Below are 18,349 nucleotides of genomic sequence, written 5' to 3'. Positions count from 1 at the left end.
GCCAGGCATGGTGGCACAAGCCTCTAGTCTCAGCTACTTGGGAGTCTGAGGTGGAAGGATTGCTTGAGCCCGGGAGGTCAAGGCTGCAGTGAGCAGTGATCACACTACTGCACTCCAGCCTGGGTGACAGAATAAGACTCTGTCTCAAAAAAAAAAAAAAAAAAAAAGCAACACATAGAATAGGAAAAAATATTTATAAATCATACATCTGATAAGAAATTAATATCTACAATATATATAGAATTAAAATGCAACAAGAAAAAAACAAGCAAGCAACCCAATTCAAAAATGGGCAAAGGACTTGAATAAGTACTTCTCCAAAGAAGATATCCAAAAGCCAAGCCAGTAGCACATGAAATGATGTTCAACATCATTAATCATTAGGCAAATGCAAATCAAAACTAAAATAAGATACCATCTCACATTCATTAGGGTGGTTACTATAAAATAAACAGAAAATAAATGTTAGCGAGAATCTGGAGAAATCTGAACCTTGTGTACTGCTGGTGGGAATGTTAACTGGTATAGCCACTGTGAAAAACAGTATGGTAGATCCACAAAAAAATCAAAAATAAAGTTCCCATATGATCCAGCAATTCCACTTGTGGGTGTTTACCCCAAATAATTGAAAACAGGGTCTCAAAGAGATATTTTTATATCCATGTTCATAGCATACTCACAATAGCTAAAAACTGGAAGCAACCCAAGCGTCCATCAACGGATGAATGAATAAGCAAAATGTGGTATATACATACAATAAATTATTAGTCTTAAAAAGGAAAGAAATTCTAATATATGCTACAATATTTATGAAACTTGAGAACATTATGCTAGTGAAATAAGCTAGCCACAAAAAGACAAAAACTTATGATTCTGCTCATATAAGGTACTTAAAATAGTCAAAATCATAAGAGACAGACATAGTGGCCAGGGGTTGAGGAGAGAGGAAAGTGGACAGTTATTATTTAATGGGTTTAGAGCTTCAGTTCTAAAAGGTAAAAAGAGTTATGGAGATGGATAGTGACAGATGCATAACATTACAAATTATTTAATAACACAACTATACACTCAAAAATGGTTAAGATGGTAAGGTTTTTGTTATATGTATTTTATGATTTAGAAATTTGAAAACACGTTTATCACTTATATTAACTGGAATCCAATAAGGAAGTTCTGAATTGCTCAAAAAGTATGATAAAATGATCTTAAATACAAAAAGGCATTACAAAGATTGCTTCAATTTATAACATATCAAAAATTTGAACATAAACTGGCTACATTTTTATAAAATCTTGTAACAATTATTTTTGTGATGAAATGAGAAGGAATGAAAACATTAACAATTTTTAACAAAAGTAGAAGAACACAGACAGACAATACCTTGGAGGCACGAATTTGCCTGTGAATGTCTGTTAGTTGTTGGATTTTGCATTCTAGGTCTGAAATCTGGGCTTGAAGCCAAGTCCATCGGCTGCCAACTCGTGCTCTGTCTACAAGCCACTTCCATTCAGGACTACAGTTACTGTGAACAAAACAAACACTGTTACTCAAAGCACAAAGGCAATCAAGTTTCACAGACACTGCTTAATAACTTCCTTAACTCCAATCATAAAAGCAAATTTCCTTTCTACAACATGTAATTACAGGAAGAGAGAATGGCAGATTGACTTCTTATCAAAGAAAAAGATATAATTTTCCTACCTTTCCACCCCACAAATACCTGTTTTCATTAAATATTACATACCCTGTAGTAGGATAATTCCTCTGCTATTCAATTCTTTATCAGTGCAGAAGGTCTTAAACAGGGATAAACCAGCAAAGAAAAGGAAACAGGAATGACAATGCAAACACTATGTAAAAACTGCTACATAAAACTTTTATACGTTAAGTAGATGTCAAGTACCAGAGAATCCATTTGAATGGTGCTAAATCTAAATCCATGTAATAAACTGTAGCATATTCAATTTTACTATAAGTAATTTTGCTAAAATAGGCATCGTTATTAGCTAATTACTTAAATCGTTTTTTAAAAACTATCAAAAATTATAAAAAATATAAATGCTCTGCTACATTTCAAATAAGCATACCAAATATATAGACCTTAAAATATTTAAGATAAACAGTTCCTTAAAAACCTGATTCCTAGGATTCACAACCTAGAGATCACAAAGAATTTATATAAAGCCTTTCTTTCATGCATATTTAAAAATAAGAGTTGATTCCCAGCTCCTCCTAGTACCTCGTCATTTGGCAAGAGCACTACAGCTAGAGAAAAATTATTGGGGATTATGGGTGGTATATGTGTGTGATATTTAATTAGGAGATGCAAACTGCAAAAAAAAAACTGAAACTGAAGATATAACTCTAGGGCAACAATGACTTAATGACAACATATAAACTTTATAAAAAACTTATCTAAAAATTCATTTATTGTCAAAACCCACTGACTGTAGAACGCCAAGAGTGAACCCTAATGTAAATGATGATCTCTGGGTGACAATGTCGTGTTAATGTAGGTTCATCAATTGTAACAAATACACCACTCTGTTGTGGGATATTAACAGTGGGAAAGGTTATGCATTTGTAGCATGTGGGAACAGGGGATATGTGGGAATTCTTTGTACTTTCCATTCAGTTTTGCTGTGAACCTAAAACTGCTCTAAAAAAGTTTATTAATTTTTTAAAATGCACTGGACCATAATGGAATATCTTTCAAATAATCTTTAATCAGAGAAAATATTTAAGAGATCATTTGCTGTCAGATAAACAGAACACAATTATGGCTTTGCTATATAGAATTTATTCATTATAACAGGATTTTACATTATATCAATGTTTCTGAAAGGCTACTGTTTTTAAGGATTCTAACTGCATATAATGTGATTAAAGACACCATATGATTTAGGATTTCTCTTGGTATTATTATTTATTGTTTATAGTCACTACTGTGGTTTCATAAATTTGACACTTAAAAATCACATGTTCATAACTGTGGACAAAATAAAATACCTATTCAAAATATGCTATTCATAGATAACAGCAACACTAAATGCCAATCATGAAATTAGAGAAGGCAAGCATGCTAGCGCGTAGCATTTTGCACAGGTGAGGATAAAATGTTTGGATTTTAAAACAAAGTGGAAACTACTGGCAAGGTGGTAATAATTTTTTTTTTTTCCAAGAACTTTGGCTACTAGGTGGAGAAAGCACTGTAGTAGGAAATGAAAAATAGTCAGGAAAACAACTAAGATGTTATCTATAATAATCTGGGTGTGGTACAGATCATTGTGATCTCTAAATATTTCACGTACCGCCCTACACTTCCCAGGCTTATGCATTTATGTTGGAGCCATTTGACTAGTTCTGAGCAAATGGGCTGTAAGCAAAAGTGACATTGTCATTTCCAGTTCACCTGAGGATCTTCATAACCACTAGTGCAGAGAGTATAGCTACAAGATGGAGGAGGAGAATAGCCCAGATCACACTGGACTTTATGTAAGCCGCAGTACACCTCTGCTGTGTGAAACCACTGAGATTAGGATGCTAATTTGTAACTAAATATAGCCTATTCTGACTAAAACACTGAACATAAAAATGGCTTTGACTGGGAAGGGGAGGGGAGACAAAGATATGTAGATAAAAGAATGGATTCAAGGTTCATTTTAAAGTTGATAGGACTTGTAGAAGTATGGCATAGAAGTGAGCTTAAGGCAATCAAAGATGACCTTAAACATTCTTTAAGTTTTGCTCCAGTTGGAAAATTCCCCTATAATATGCAATTTGGTTTGGCTATAATATTGATGATTAGTGAATAATGAAATATAACAGAAAAAAATGTCATAGAACTCATATTATTGTACTTCTGGTAAAGATATTCTGATACTCAAGTTAGGATTACAAAAATCATTGTTATGTTCATATACTACACTAAATTATACTAATATAGAAAAATAGCAATACCAGATTAAATTTAAGTAAACCAAATCGCATCGGACGCTTTGTGATATACGGTGTGATCTCTCCTCATTGCAACCTCCACCTCCCAGGTTCAAGGGATTCTTGTCCCTCAGCCTCCTGAGTAGCTGGGATTACAGGCATGTACCACCACACCCAGCTAACTGTTTGTATTTTTAGTAGACACGGGGTTTCACTACGTTGGCTAAGCTGCGCTTCAACTCCTTTCCTCAAGTGATCTACCTGCCTCGGCCTCCCAAAGTGCTGGGACTACAGGCATAAGCCAGAAAGCCCGGCCTGAAATAAATTTTCTGTAGAGGGTAACTTATCCTACATTTTAATAGGAGTGAATAAAACCAGTTTGCTAGGCTTACAAGTGGTAAACAAAGATGTTTGCTTCCTAGAAAACGTGTTTTTCTAAAAAAAATAAGATTGTTAATAATTAAGATGTTACAGATAAATATATGGCTAACTTGCTCAAACAAGATCAACATGTTATACCCCAAAGTCAAACATTTTACATAAACAACTTATATAATCAATGTTAATGGTTTACATAACTTACAGTGTAACCAATTAGCATATAACTAACGCACAAGCATACTCAGAGTGTCCCAACTCCCCAGTTAGCATATAAGCCTGGTCTGCCATTGACTCCCTGAATCTTTCTAGAGTGTGCAGGACTGATCACAGACCACATGCTGACCATAATGTGGGTTCTCTATCTCTAGTAAAGACATTGGTGAGTGGAGACCCCCTGGACAGTGAGAGAGATCACTCATTCCCCAGAAAGGTAGCATTATGACTTCAATTCCCATCCTTGCTTGCTTGCAGCCACCACTTAACCTTGCTAAAACAAATGAGTACAAGCTGTTTAAACTTAAGTGGTTTTGAATGCAATTTCTCTTGGTACTAACTACTTGTCAACATCACAAACTTACATCTTTGTTTTGACCTCCTGGTATGAACTCATTTGGTCATGATGAATTTTTACAGTTTGCTAGACCCTATTTGTTATTTCATTTAGGATTTTTCTTTGCATCTATAGTCAAAGAAGATATGGATCTGCTGTTTTCTTGTCATATTTGGTTTTGGAATCAAGCTAATGCTACCCTCATAAAACGAGAAGTGTTCTCTCCTCCTTGATTTTCTGAAGGAATTTATGTAGGACTGGAATGGTTTATTCCTTGAGTTTTAATGAAATTAATCAGTGAAGCCATCTGAGCCACAAGTTTTCTATGTGGGAAAGTTTATAATTATTAATTTTTCTTTTTAACGTAAGGTTTTTCAGGTTTTCTATTTCTCATTGTGTCAGTTTGGTCATTTGTGTCTTTTAAGCGATTAGCCTATTTAGCTTAAATTGTTGAATTTATTGACATGTAGTTGTTCATAATACAGTCATCCCTTAGTATAAGGATTGGTTCCAGGACCCCCTGAGGATACCAAAATCTGCGGAAATGGTCAAGTCCCTTATATAAAATGATGTACATGTGCATATAAGCTACATACACTCCATTGTATACTTTCATTTCTAGATTGCTTATAATATCTAATACAATGTAAATATTGCTTATAACTAATACAAATAGTTGTTATACTCTTTTTAATTCATATTTTTAATTATTGCATTATTTTATATTTTTCTTGATTATTTCCATTTATAGTTAGTTGATACACAGATACAGAACCTGGGAATACAGAGAATGGTTTGTATTCCCCAATTATTCCATAATGCCGGGAACATCTATAGTGATATTTTTCCTTCTTCCTGCTATTAGTGTTCTTCTAAATAATCTTGCTAGAAGTTTATAATTCTCTCCATTGTTTTCATGTTTTATATTCTGTGAATATCCACTCTTTATCATCACCTTTTCCTTCTATTTGCTTTGGGTTTAACTTAGTATTATTTTTATTGCTTTTTAAGTAGGAGACTTAGACCACAGACTACACTATTCTCCTTTCCTAATATAAACATGTATAGCCATACAGCATTGCTTCAGTAATTTAGTAGCTGCATCCCTCAAATTCTGTTATGTCATGTTTCTAATATTATTCAGTTCAAAAAATTTTAGTTTCTCTTGTGACTTCTTCATCCACGAGTTATTTGGAAATGTGTGATTTAATTTCTACATATTTCAGACCCACATATTTACCGTTTCTTAACATTTCTTTTTTCCTTTACGTAAATCTGTTTTTACCCAGTATGATTTTCCTTCAGCCTGAAGATCATCTTTTAAAATTTCTTTAGTGCATATATACTGACAACTTCTCTCTATTTTCGCTTATCTGGAAATGTCATTTTGTCTCTGTTTTTTAAAATGTTTCACTGGGCACAGAATTTTAGACTGACTTTTTTTCCCCACCTTTCAGCACTTTAAATGTATCATTCCATTTCTCTGGCTTACATACCTTCTAATGAGAAGTTAGCAGTGATTTCTATTTATTAACCACTTCTTCTGAATGTCTATTCTCTTGTTAGCTGAAGTCGTTTACATTTCAGATATTTTTAGCTTTTGAACGTTCAGTGGTTCTTTATATGTTCCATTTCTTTCCTTATGTTCACATTTCCCTTTTAAGTCCTTGAGCATATTTACAATAGATATTTTAAGCTCTTTGCCAACTACTTTCATAATCATTGTCATTTCCACATCAGTTTCCCTTAATAATTTTTCTCCACTTCTTTGCATGCCTAATAGTTGAATACACACATGTGCACATACATACATACATGTCTAGTAGGTTTTATATAAATATATATATTAAGGGTACTATGAATATTATATTGTTGAATGTGTGGATTTTGTGGTCTTCCTTAAAGAGTGATGAATTCTGTTCTGACAGGTTATTATATTACTTGCTGTTCAACTTCATAAATTTCAGCTTACTTTAAAGCTTTGTTAGAGCATGTGTAGAGTAGCCCATTACACTAAGGCAGTTATCAAATTGAGGGAGAGGTAGATAGACTGAGGAAAACAACTAGTAAATTAATAAGTGCGTAGGCTTAACAACTATGACAAAATGAGATCTTTGGCTGCGGTATTTTCACATATAACTGACAGGAAGAAAAGAGAATGGAAACCTACATTTCGGAGGGAAATCGACTAGGAAATACCACCACAAGCCTAACAGAGACTATCCCTGGGAGCCAAATCCGCACCAATAGAAAGCAGGGTGAGAATGCAGTGGTGTCTCCAGTAAGAGTACACTAACACCCATGTTAGATACAGTCACAAAGAATCATAGACAAAGAGTAATTCCCAAAGAGCAAGGTCAGGGACTATGAAGAACAAATGACAAGAGAGCTTATCTCAGAAAGCAAAATTAAGGTCCTAGCAGGACCTTACTCCACTGCCAGAGCAAGAAGTCTATTGTTGTAAGGAACAGGAACTATCATATATGGCCCGTTCTTTTTTTCCCAGTGGGAATTTTCCTTGTCCTTATACCATCAAGAAAATTAGGAAACTTGTCTCTTAGTTTATTGGTCACCACATCATGATGAACCACATACAAACCCGATATAGAGGACTTTACCCAATGAATGTGACTTTGGGTTATCATCCTTGAGAAGATGGTATGTTTTATGAATGAGAAAGAGGTACATGGACATTTGGGTAGCCAAAGAGGCAAACTGAATAGACTTCTTGTTTTCCCCTAATATCCATCCTCCTATACTTTTTGGATAATAGAGCTCCTTGGGTTTCAGCTGAGCCCTCAGCAGCTCAGCTTAGAGAGCTTATTTCCCAGCCTTACTTGCAGTTAGGTCTGACTATACAACAAAGTCTTTGAAAATAAAACGTGAGCCAAAATTATGTGCACAACTTCTAGGTCTGGCCATTATAAATGATTGGGTTTACCATTAAAAATGACTGAATACGGAAATGAAATGAAGTACCAGTGACTCAACAATGCAGGCAAGGGCAGCATCCTAAGGAACAGCAAAGCTAAAAGGTCTCTGCTAAACCCTGTAAAGCATATCTAATTCGTGACCGTTAAATGAGAGAAAAATAAATTCTATATATTTATGTTGACTTCTCCTTGTTATAACAGCTTAACATATACCTTAAATAACATATTCCTCCCTTGAAAATATTTCATGCTATTAGGATCATTTGGGTTAAGAAGTTCTCATTTAAAATGTTCATTGTCTTTAAGATGAGCCTTACTGACATATAAGTTAATAACTTACATACTCTATCATCAAGTTGTACACACACAATATAGACACATATATGCACACATTCATGAAGTAAACAACAAACAAAAACAAAAAAATAAATATACAGTTGTGACCTCTAGGAATTCTGGCATGAAGATAAACCACATTAAAAAGTGCAGTTTAGGATGTCCAAGGACTATCTGAGGTTGGAACTTAAAAAGGGTTCCAAAAAGGAAGAATAAATGGAGTAAACACATCTTGAGATCTTATGCAATTCTGCCTAGAACTCTGGCAGAACTTAGTGTCAACTGCCTAAACTGAAAATTTCAGTATTAATTAAAAATAATTCATATATGGGATGGGCAAATTTAGTCTTGTTCTCTTATTATCTATCCTCCCACCTCTCAAAGAAAAAAAAGAAAAAAAAGGAGAGATTGGGAAATATTTATGCATTCTATCACTACCACACCTCTTCTCTTGTATGGAAAGAATTTTCAAAGTTATAGCCTGTAAAATAGTCTTAAATATGTTTGTAAAATCTTTGTGTAACATCAAACATTGACAAATAAGGACATATTTTAAAAAAGGAAATACTGTAAATAAATGTTAAACTAATCAAAACATTTATTTGCTAAAGAAACAATTTCACTGTTCAATGAGCATTGTGTGTATGTGTGTACATGTGTCACTTTTGTTCAGGAAGCCAGGCAACCATGTAATGTTTTCATACTGAACTGTACACGGGCCTGGATGAAGGTGCAAGTAAAATCCAGCAAGAGTTCTGTACTCCAAACCCTGCAATTACAAATCTACATCTGCTCAGTGGAAGGAAAATCTTTTCCTAATGCACACAAATGAGCTAGTGATGGGCCTGCCAAACACTATAATGGGCCCTGAAAAGAAATAGAATAAAAATGAAAACTACCTTTATTAATCAAAAAGATGACTACCACTAAGCCAGAATCAAGTACAGGCATTCCTACTCTAACACAATATATGCACTTCTGTAGAACCTCATGTTCTGCAAAATAAAAAGTTAGACTTATTGTGAAGAAAGTGCCAAACCACACAATACCTAAGGAACTTTTAAATCTGAGCCCTAACAAAACAAAAATGATTATTATAAAAATGGAAAGTTTCCACTGGCATTTGTACCTAAAATAAAGTAGTCCACATTTAAAGCTTCATATCCTAGGTCTCTCTTTTTTTTTTTTTTTTTTTGATGTGCATCCTTGAAGACATTAGTTCTAATAGAAACCAGTTTAATAAAAATTAAAAATATCTTCTAGAGACAGCATTTTTCATTAGTCAATTTCTTTTTAACGCAAGCAAAATATCTTTAAAGCTTAGTCAACACAGAAAAATGTATAGCCAATAAACCAGCAACTTATTGAGCTACAGGAGGATATTTCTATAGGATTTTTGGCATTTTGTTTAGATCTTCAGATACTGCTAAGAATTCCTCTTTAGTTGAGAAAAGCTTGACCTTGATCATTTCAAAATGCTAACATGTTTGAAGTAATCTGGAAACAACCCACATTGTGGATACACACACAAAGTGTGTAAAAATCTACATTATATTGACATCATTCCCCTGAATGCCAAATACGCCACAAATTTACATTTTAAAATGCTGTAACAGAACGAATTACATATATTTTTAAAATATCACTAGACATTAAATGAAAAATATTTCTGACAATCTTAAATATATTACGCAACATGTTATTTTAAATGATCCTGATGCTTATATGCATAAATTTGAAATATTGCATTTCCTCAGTGCTAAAGATGCCATAAATTTTAAATACAATCAATTTCATAACATAATTCCCTGGGGTGGGAAAATAATATAATATTAATTGTATACATCTGGCCAGGCACAGTGGCTCACGCCTGTAATACCAACACTTTGGTAGGCCGAGGCAGGCAGATCATTTGAGCTGAGGAGTTTGAGACCAGACTAAGCGGCACAGCAAAAACCTGTCTCTACAAAAAATACAAAGATTAGCCAGGCATGGTGGTGCATACCTGTAGTCCCAGACACTTGGGAGGGTGAGTTAAGAAAATTACTTGAGCCCAGGAAGTTGAGGCTGCAGTGAGCCATGATTGTGCCACTGCACTCCACCCTGGGCAACAGCGCAAGACTCTGACTCAAAAAAAAAAAATTGTACATATCTTTATAAGGTATATCTATTAGAAACATAAAATGTGATAAAAATGTGCATTTTGGAATCCAAGAAGCATGTTACATCGAAAGTACAAATTTTCATGAGCTGTGATTTTTTTTTTACAACTATGAAAATTTATTTTATTTTTAAAAACAGTGCTAATCACAGTAAACAGAAAACCAAATACTGCATGTTCTCACTTATAAGTGGGGGCTAAATATTGGGTAAACATAGACATAAAGATGGCAACAATAGACACTGGGGACTAATGGAGGGGAGAGGAAGGGGGGTGGGTAAGGATTGAAAAGCTAACTGTTGTGTATTATGCTCACTACCTGGACAATGGGATCAATCAGACCCCAAACTTCAGTATCATGGAATATACACATGTAATAAGCCTGCATACGTACCCCGTAAATCTAAAATAAAAGATGGGAGTATTAAAAAAAAGTTAATGATATCAATTCTATAAAAAACACTTTCAGAAATAATATTTGTAGTGTTTAGATTTGTCTAAGGAATCTTAACATTGGGACTTATGCTTTTTAAAAATCTTTTTTAGCTTTATTGATTCAAATGACAAAAATATTACATATTTATGGTGTACATATTTATATATTTATTAACACAATGCTGTCCTATATGTACACATTGTATAAGATTAAACCATGCTAATTAACATATCCATCACCTCATATACTTTTTCTATAGTGGGAAAATTTAACATTTTTTATGGTAAGAACATTGAAAATACCATAAGTCGAAATGCATTGAATTGGCCAGGTGCAGTGGCTCACATCTGTATTCCCAGCACTTTGGGAGGCCGAGGCAGGTGGATCACCTAAGGTCAGCAGTTCAAGACCAGCCTGGACAACATGGCGAAACCCCGCCTCTACTAAAAATACAAAAACTAGCCAGGTGTGGTGGCAGGTGCCTGTAATCCCAGCTACTGGGGAGGCTGAGGCAGAAGAATTGCTTGAATCTGGGAGGTAGAGGTTGCAGGGAGCCAAGATCGCACCACTGCACTCCAGCCTGGGCAACAAAGCAAGACTACATCTCAAAACAAAACAAAACAAAACAAAAGAAATGCATTCAATTATGTCTCAATAAACTCATCTTAAAGTTGAAAAATTGTAAGTTGAGCCATTATAAGTCAGGGACTCAATACAGTATGTTATTATTAACTACAGTCACCATGCTGACAATCTCCAGAACTTATTCCTCCTAACTGACATCTACACCTACACACAATACATTTTCCTTATCCATTCATCTGTCAATGGTCACAGTTTGATTGCATACTTTGGCCACTGTAAATAAGTATCAACATGAGAGTGCAGGTATCAACTCAACATACTGATTTAATTTCCTTTTGATATATACCCAGAAGTAGGATTATTGGGTCATATGGTAATTCTATTTTAAATTTCCAGAGAAACCTCTTTACTATTTTCTGTAATATCTGTGCTTATTTACATTCCAATAGTGTACAAGAGTTTCCTTTTATCTGTATCCTCTCCAACATTTGTTATTCTTTGTTTTTCTTGTAATAGCCATTTTAATAGGTGTGATATGGTATCTCATCATAGTTTTAATTGGTATTTCCCTGATGATTAGTGATGTTGCGCACTTTCTCATCTACGTGTTGGCCATTTGTATATCTTCTTTGGAAAAAAAAATTGTCTATTCAGGTCCTTTGCCCATTTCCTTTTTTTTTTTTAATTTTTTTTAATTTTTAATTTTTTATTATTATACTTTAGGTTTTAGGGTACATGTGCACAATGTGCAGGTTTGTTACATATGTATCCATGTGCCATGTTGTTTTGCTGCACCCATTAACTCGTCATTTAGCATTAGGTATATCTCCTAATGCTGTCCCTCCCCACTCCCCCGACCCCACAACAGTCCCCGGAGTGTGATGTTCCCCTTCCTGTGTCCATGAGTTCTCATTGTTCAATTCCCATCTATGAGTGAGAACATGCGGTGTTCGGTTTTTTGTCCTTGCAATAGTTTACTGAGAATGATGTTTTCCAGTTTCATCCATGTCCCTACAAAGGACATGAACTCATCATTTTTTATGGCTGCATAGTATTCCATGGTGTATATGTGCCACATTTTCTTAATCCAGTCTATCGTTGTTGGACATTTGGGTTGGTTCCAAGTGTTTGCTATTGTGAATAGTGCCACAATAAACATACGTGTGCATGTGTCTTTATAGCAGCATGATTTATAGTCCTTTGGGTATATACCCAGTAATGGGATGGCTGGGTCAAATGGTATTTCTAGTTCTAGATCCCTGAGGAATCGCCACACTGACTTCCACAATGGTTGAACTAGTTTACAGTCCCACAAACAGTGTAAAAGTGTTCCTATTTCTCCACATCCTCTCCAGCACCTGTTGTTTCCTGACTTTTTAATGATGGCCATTCTAACTGGTGTGAGATGGTACCTCACTCTGGTTTTGATTTGCATTTCTCTGATGGCCAGTGATGATGAGCATCTTTTCATGTGTTTTTTGGCTGCATAGAAGTCTTCTTTTGAGAAGTGTCTGTTCATGTCCTTCACCCACTTTTTGATGGGGTTGTTTTTTTCTTATAAATTTGTTTGAGTTCATTGTAGATTCTGGATATTAGCCCTTTATCAGATGAGTAGGTTGCAAAAATTTTCTCCCATTCTGTAGGTTGCCTGTTCACTCTGATGGTAGCTTCTTTTGCTGTGCAGAAGCTCTTTAGTTTAATTAGATTCCACTTGTCAATTTTGGCTTTTGTTGCCATTGCTTTTGGTGTTTTAGACATGAAGTCCTTGCCCACGCCTATGTCCTGAATGGTATTGCCTAGGTTTTCTTGTAGGATTTTAATGGTTTTAGGTCTAACATGTAAGTCTTTAATCCATCTTGAATTAATTTTTGTATAAGGTGTAAGGAAGGGATCCAGTTTCAGCTTTCTACATATAGCTAGCCAGTTTTCCCAGCACCATTTATTAAATAGGGAATTGTTTCCCCATTTCTTGTTTTTGTCAGGTTTGAGGTTTGTCAAAGATCAGATAGTTGTAGATATGCGGCATCATTTCTGAGGGCTCTGTTCTGTTCCATTGATCTATGTCTCTGTTGTGGTACCAGTACCATGCTGTTTGGTTGCAAAAATCCTCAATAAAATACTGGCAAACCGAATCCAGCAGCACATCAAAAAGCTTATACACCATGATCAAGTGGGCTTCATCCCTGGGATGCAAGGCTGGTTCAACATACGCAAATCAATAAATGTAATCCAGCATATAAACAGAACCAAAGACAAAAACCACATGATTATCTCAATAGATGCACAAAAGGCCTTTGACAAAATTCAACAACCTTCATGCTAAAAACTCTCAATAAATTAGGTATTGATGGGACGTATCTCAAAATAATAAGAGCTATCTATGACAAACCCACAGCCAATATCATACTGAATGGGCAAAAACTAGAAGCATTCCCTTTGAAAACTGGCACAAGACAGGGATGCCCTCTCTCACCACTCCTATTCAACATAGTGCTGCAAGTTCTGGCCAGAGCAATCAGGCAGGAGAAGGAAATAAAGGGTATTCAATTAGGAAAAGAGGAAGTCAAATTGTCCCTGTTTGCAGATGACATGATTGTATATTTAGAAAACCCCATCGTCTCAGCCCTAAATCTCCTTAAGCTGATTAGCAACTTCTGCAAAGTCTCAGGATACAAAATCAATGTACAAAACTCACAAGCATTCTTGTACACCAATCACAGACAAACAGAGAGCCAAATCATGAGTGAACTCCCATTCACAATTGCTTCAAAGAGAATAAAATACCTAGGAACCCAACTTACAAGGGATGTGAAGGACCTCTTCAAGGAGAACTACAAACCACTGCTCAATGAAATAGAAGAACATTCCATGTCATGGTTGAAGAATCAATATCATGAAAATGGCCATATGCCAAGGTAATTTATAGTTCAATGCCATCCCCATCAAGTACCAATGATTTTTCACAGAATGAAAAAATATTTAAATTCATATGAACCAAAAAGAGCCCGATCGCCAAGTCAATCCTAAGCCAGAAGAACAAAGTGAGGATCAGTACCTGATTCAAATATATACAAGGTACAGTAGTACCTTTTTTTTTTTTTTTTTTTGAGACAGGGTCTCACTCTGTCACCCAGGATGGAGTGCAGAGGCGCAATCTTGGCTCACTGCAACCTCAACCTCTCAGTCTCATGAGTAGCTGGAACTGCAGGTGCACACCACCATGCCTGACCAACTTTTGTATTTTTTTGTAAAGACAGCGTTTTGACATGTTACCCAAGCTGGTCTCAAATTCCTGAGCTCAAGCGATCCACCGGGCTACAACTCCTTGGCCACTTTGCCCATTTTTTAATCAGGTTATTTGTTTTCTTACTATTGAGTTATTCAACTTCCATATGTACTTTGGAAATCCTCCCTTTTCAGATATATAGTTTGCAAATATTTTCTCCCACTTCATAGGTTGTCTCTTTACTCTGCTGTTTCTTTTGCTGTGTCAAACCTTTTTAGTTTGATGCAATTTCATTTGTCTATTTTTGCTTTTGTTACCTGTGCTTTGGAGTGCATATCCAAAAAATATTTGCCAACATCAATGTCGAGAAGCTTTTTCTGTTTTATTCAGGTCTTATGTTGAAGTCTTTAATCACCTCAAGTTGATGTGGGAATACGGAGTAAGATAAGGGTCCAGTTTCATCCTTTGATATGTAGACAACCAATTTTCCCAACACTGTTGAGAAGACTATCCCTCCCTCATTGTGTGCTCGTGGCATCTTTGTTAAAGAATAATTAGCCAGCCAGGTGCGGTGGATCACGCTTGTAATCCCAGCACTTTGGGAGGCCGAGGCGGGCGGATCACGAGGTCAGGAGATCGAGACCACGGTGAAACCCCATCTCTACTAAAAATACAAAAAAATTAGCCGGGCGTGGTGGCGGGCGCCTGTAGTCCCAGCTACTCAGAGAGGCTGAGGCAGGAGAATGGCGTGAACCTGGGAGGCGAAGCTTGCAGTGAGCCGAGATTGCGCTACTGCACTCCAGCCTGGGTGACAGAGCAAGACTCCGTCCCAAAAATAATAATAATAATAATAATAATTGGCCATAAATGCATGGATTTACTTCTAGGCTCTCTATTCTGTTTCATAGGCATATGTGTGTTTTTAATTCCAGTGGCATGCTGTTTTGATTATTATAGTTTTCTTAATGTATTTTGAAGTCAGGTAATGTAATGCCTCCAGCTTTGTTCTTTTTGCTCAAGATTGCTTTGGCTCATGCGGTATTGTTTGGGTTTACATAAATTTTAGAATTTTTTTCCCATTTCTATGGAAAATGCCAGTGGAATTTTGATAATAATTATATGGAATTTGTAGATTGCTTTGGGTTGTATGGACATTTTAACAATTCTTCCAATCCATGAACACAGGATGTTTTTCCATTTATTTCTTTTTCCATTTTTTCATTAATGTTTACTTGTTGGTGTACATATCTTTCACCACCATGGTTAAATTTATTCCTAAGTATGTTACCATTTTAAGTAGGATGGTTTTCTTTTGGACAGCTTAATATTAGTGTATAGAAATAATACAGATCTTTGTAGATTGATTTTATATCCTGAAACACTAATTAATTTATTTCTAACATTGTTTTGATGGGGTCTTTAGTTTTCTTATCTCTAAGATGTCATCAGCAAAGAAAATTTAACTTCTTCCTTTCCCTGATTTGAATACATTTTTTTATTTCTTTTTCCTCTCTCTTCTCCTCCCTCCCTCTTTCCTTCCTCCCTTCTCTTTCTCTCTATCCTTCTTTCTTCTTTTTCTTTCTCTCCCTTTCTCTTTTTTTTCTTTCTTTTCTTTCCTTTTTCTCTTATATTTATTTTTATGCCTAATGAACCTGGCTAGCAATTCCAGTATATGTTGAATAGATTGGTCAGAGTAGGTGGTATTATCTGAACACTATGTCCTCAAAATTCGTATGTTAAAACCTAATTCCCAATGTGGTAGCCTTAAGAGGGTGAGCCTTTGGAGAGGATTAGGTGATTAGGCTCCACCTTTATCATGAGATTAATACTCATAAAAGAGGCCTGAGGAAGCTTGTTCTCCCTATCCACCATGTGAGAACAGAAGTAGAAGATGCCAACATGAAGGAAAGAACAAGCCCTCACCTGACACTGAATCCAATGACAACTTGGCCTTGGACTTCCCAGCCTCCAGACTGTAAAATAATTTCAGTTGTTAATAAGTTACTGAGTCTAAGGTATTTTCTTACAATAGCCCAAGCAGACTGAAATGGTCGAGGAAAAGGTATCAAGTTTTTGCCACTAAATTGGATGTTAACTGTGAGCTTATCATATATGGCCTTTATTGGTAGAGGTACATTCCTTCGATACCTAATCTGTTGAGAGTTTGAATTCTGTCAAATCCTTTTTCTGCAAATGTATTAAGAATGTTTTTTGTCCTTCATTCTGTTAATGTGGTGTATCCTACTTATTGATTTATATATGTGGGACCATCCTTGCATCCCAGGGATAAACTCCACTTGACTGTGGTGAATGATCCTTTTAATGTGTAGTTAAATTCAGTTTGTTAGTATTTTGGCAAGGATAGTGACAAAGGACATTGGCCTATAATCTTTTTTTTTTTTTCTTATAGTGTCCTTTTCTGGCTTTGGTATCAGAGTAATGCTGTTCTCATAAAATGAGTTTGAAAGTATTCCTTACTCCTCTTCAATTTTTTTTTAAGAGTTTGAGCACAGTGAAGTCATCGGGTGCTGGGCTTTCCTTTGATGGGGGACTTTATTACTGTTTTAATCTCTTTACTTGCTATTGGTTAGTTCCAATTTTCTATTTCTTCATGATTCATGTTAGATTCTATGTGTCTAGGAATTTATGCATTTATAGGTTATCCAATTTGTTGACATAGAGATGTTGCATAAGTGTCTTATGATTCATTATATTTCTGTGGTATCAGCATGTCTCCTTTTTCATTTCTGATGTTATATATTTGGGTCTTTTTTCATTTCTTACTCTAGCTAAGGTTTGTCAATTCTGCTTATCTTTTCAAAAAAACCAACTCTTGGTTTCATCGATCTTTTCTATTGTTTTTCTAATATCTTCTGCTTTGATCTTCATTATTCCTTCCTTGTACTAATTTTGGGATTAGTTTGTTCTTTTTCTGCTTCCTTGAAGTATAATGTTGCTTGAGATGACTTTTTTAATGTAGGTGTTTATTGTTACAAAATTTCCTTATTTGAACTCCTTTTGCTGCATCCCATAGTTTTGTATACTGTGTTTCCATTTTCATTTCTCTCAAGATACTTTAAATTTTCTCTTTAAATTTACTCATTAATCCATTGGCTTTTCTTAATTTCCACATATTTGTGAATTTTCCAAAATTCCTCCTGTTACTGATTTCTAATTTCATATGATTTTGGTTGGAAAAAATACTTGATATGATTTCAATCACGTTGGTTAAGATTTGTCATGTGGCCTAACATATGATCAATTCTGAAGAATGTTCCTTTACACTTGAAAACAATGTGTATTACGATGTTGGATGGAATGTTCTATATATCTCTGTTAGGTCCATTTGGCCTAAACTATAGTTGCAGCCCAATGCTTCCTTTTGATTTTCTGTCTGGATGATTTATCCATTATTGAAAGTGGGGTATTAAAGTCCCCTACTATTATTGTATTGCAGTCTGTTTTTTCCTTCACATCTATTAATATTTGCTTTATATATTTAGATTCTCCGATATTGGTTACATATGTTTATAATGTTGTATCTCTTAACAAACTGGCCTCTTTATCAATTATATACTCACCTTTTTGTCTCTTTTTACATGTTTTGGCCTAAAGTGCATTTTTTTCCTGATATACATGTAGCTACCCCTGTTCTCTTTTGGTTTCCATTTGCATGGAATACCATATTTTATTCCTTCACTTTTAGTCTATGTGTGTCCTTATACTTGAAGTGAGTCTCTCACAGGGCACATACAGCTACCTGGGTCTTAAAAAAAAAATCCATTCAGGCCGGGCACGGTGGCTC

General features: G+C 35.3%; 1 protein-coding gene across 6 annotated transcripts in view; it reads right to left on the bottom strand.

The window, feature by feature from the left end:
- KANSL1L (KAT8 regulatory NSL complex subunit 1 like) overlaps window positions 1-18,349 on the bottom strand; it is a 178,865-nt gene that overhangs the window by 115,114 nt on the left and 45,402 nt on the right. For all 6 annotated transcript variants that reach the window (XM_032754671.2, XM_032754669.2, XM_058438908.1 and 3 more), the window contains exon 3: window positions 1,381-1,522. In XM_032754671.2, the coding sequence (XP_032610562.1) occupies window positions 1,381-1,522 (142 nt within the window). The remainder of the gene's footprint in view (window positions 1-1,380; window positions 1,523-18,349) is intronic.

Source organism: Hylobates moloch, unplaced genomic scaffold, assembly GCF_009828535.3.
Source record: "Hylobates moloch isolate HMO894 unplaced genomic scaffold, HMol_V3 SCAFFOLD_1, whole genome shotgun sequence".
NCBI lineage: Eukaryota > Metazoa > Chordata > Mammalia > Primates > Hylobatidae > Hylobates > Hylobates moloch.
This window is presented reverse-complemented; position numbering and strand designations above follow the sequence as displayed.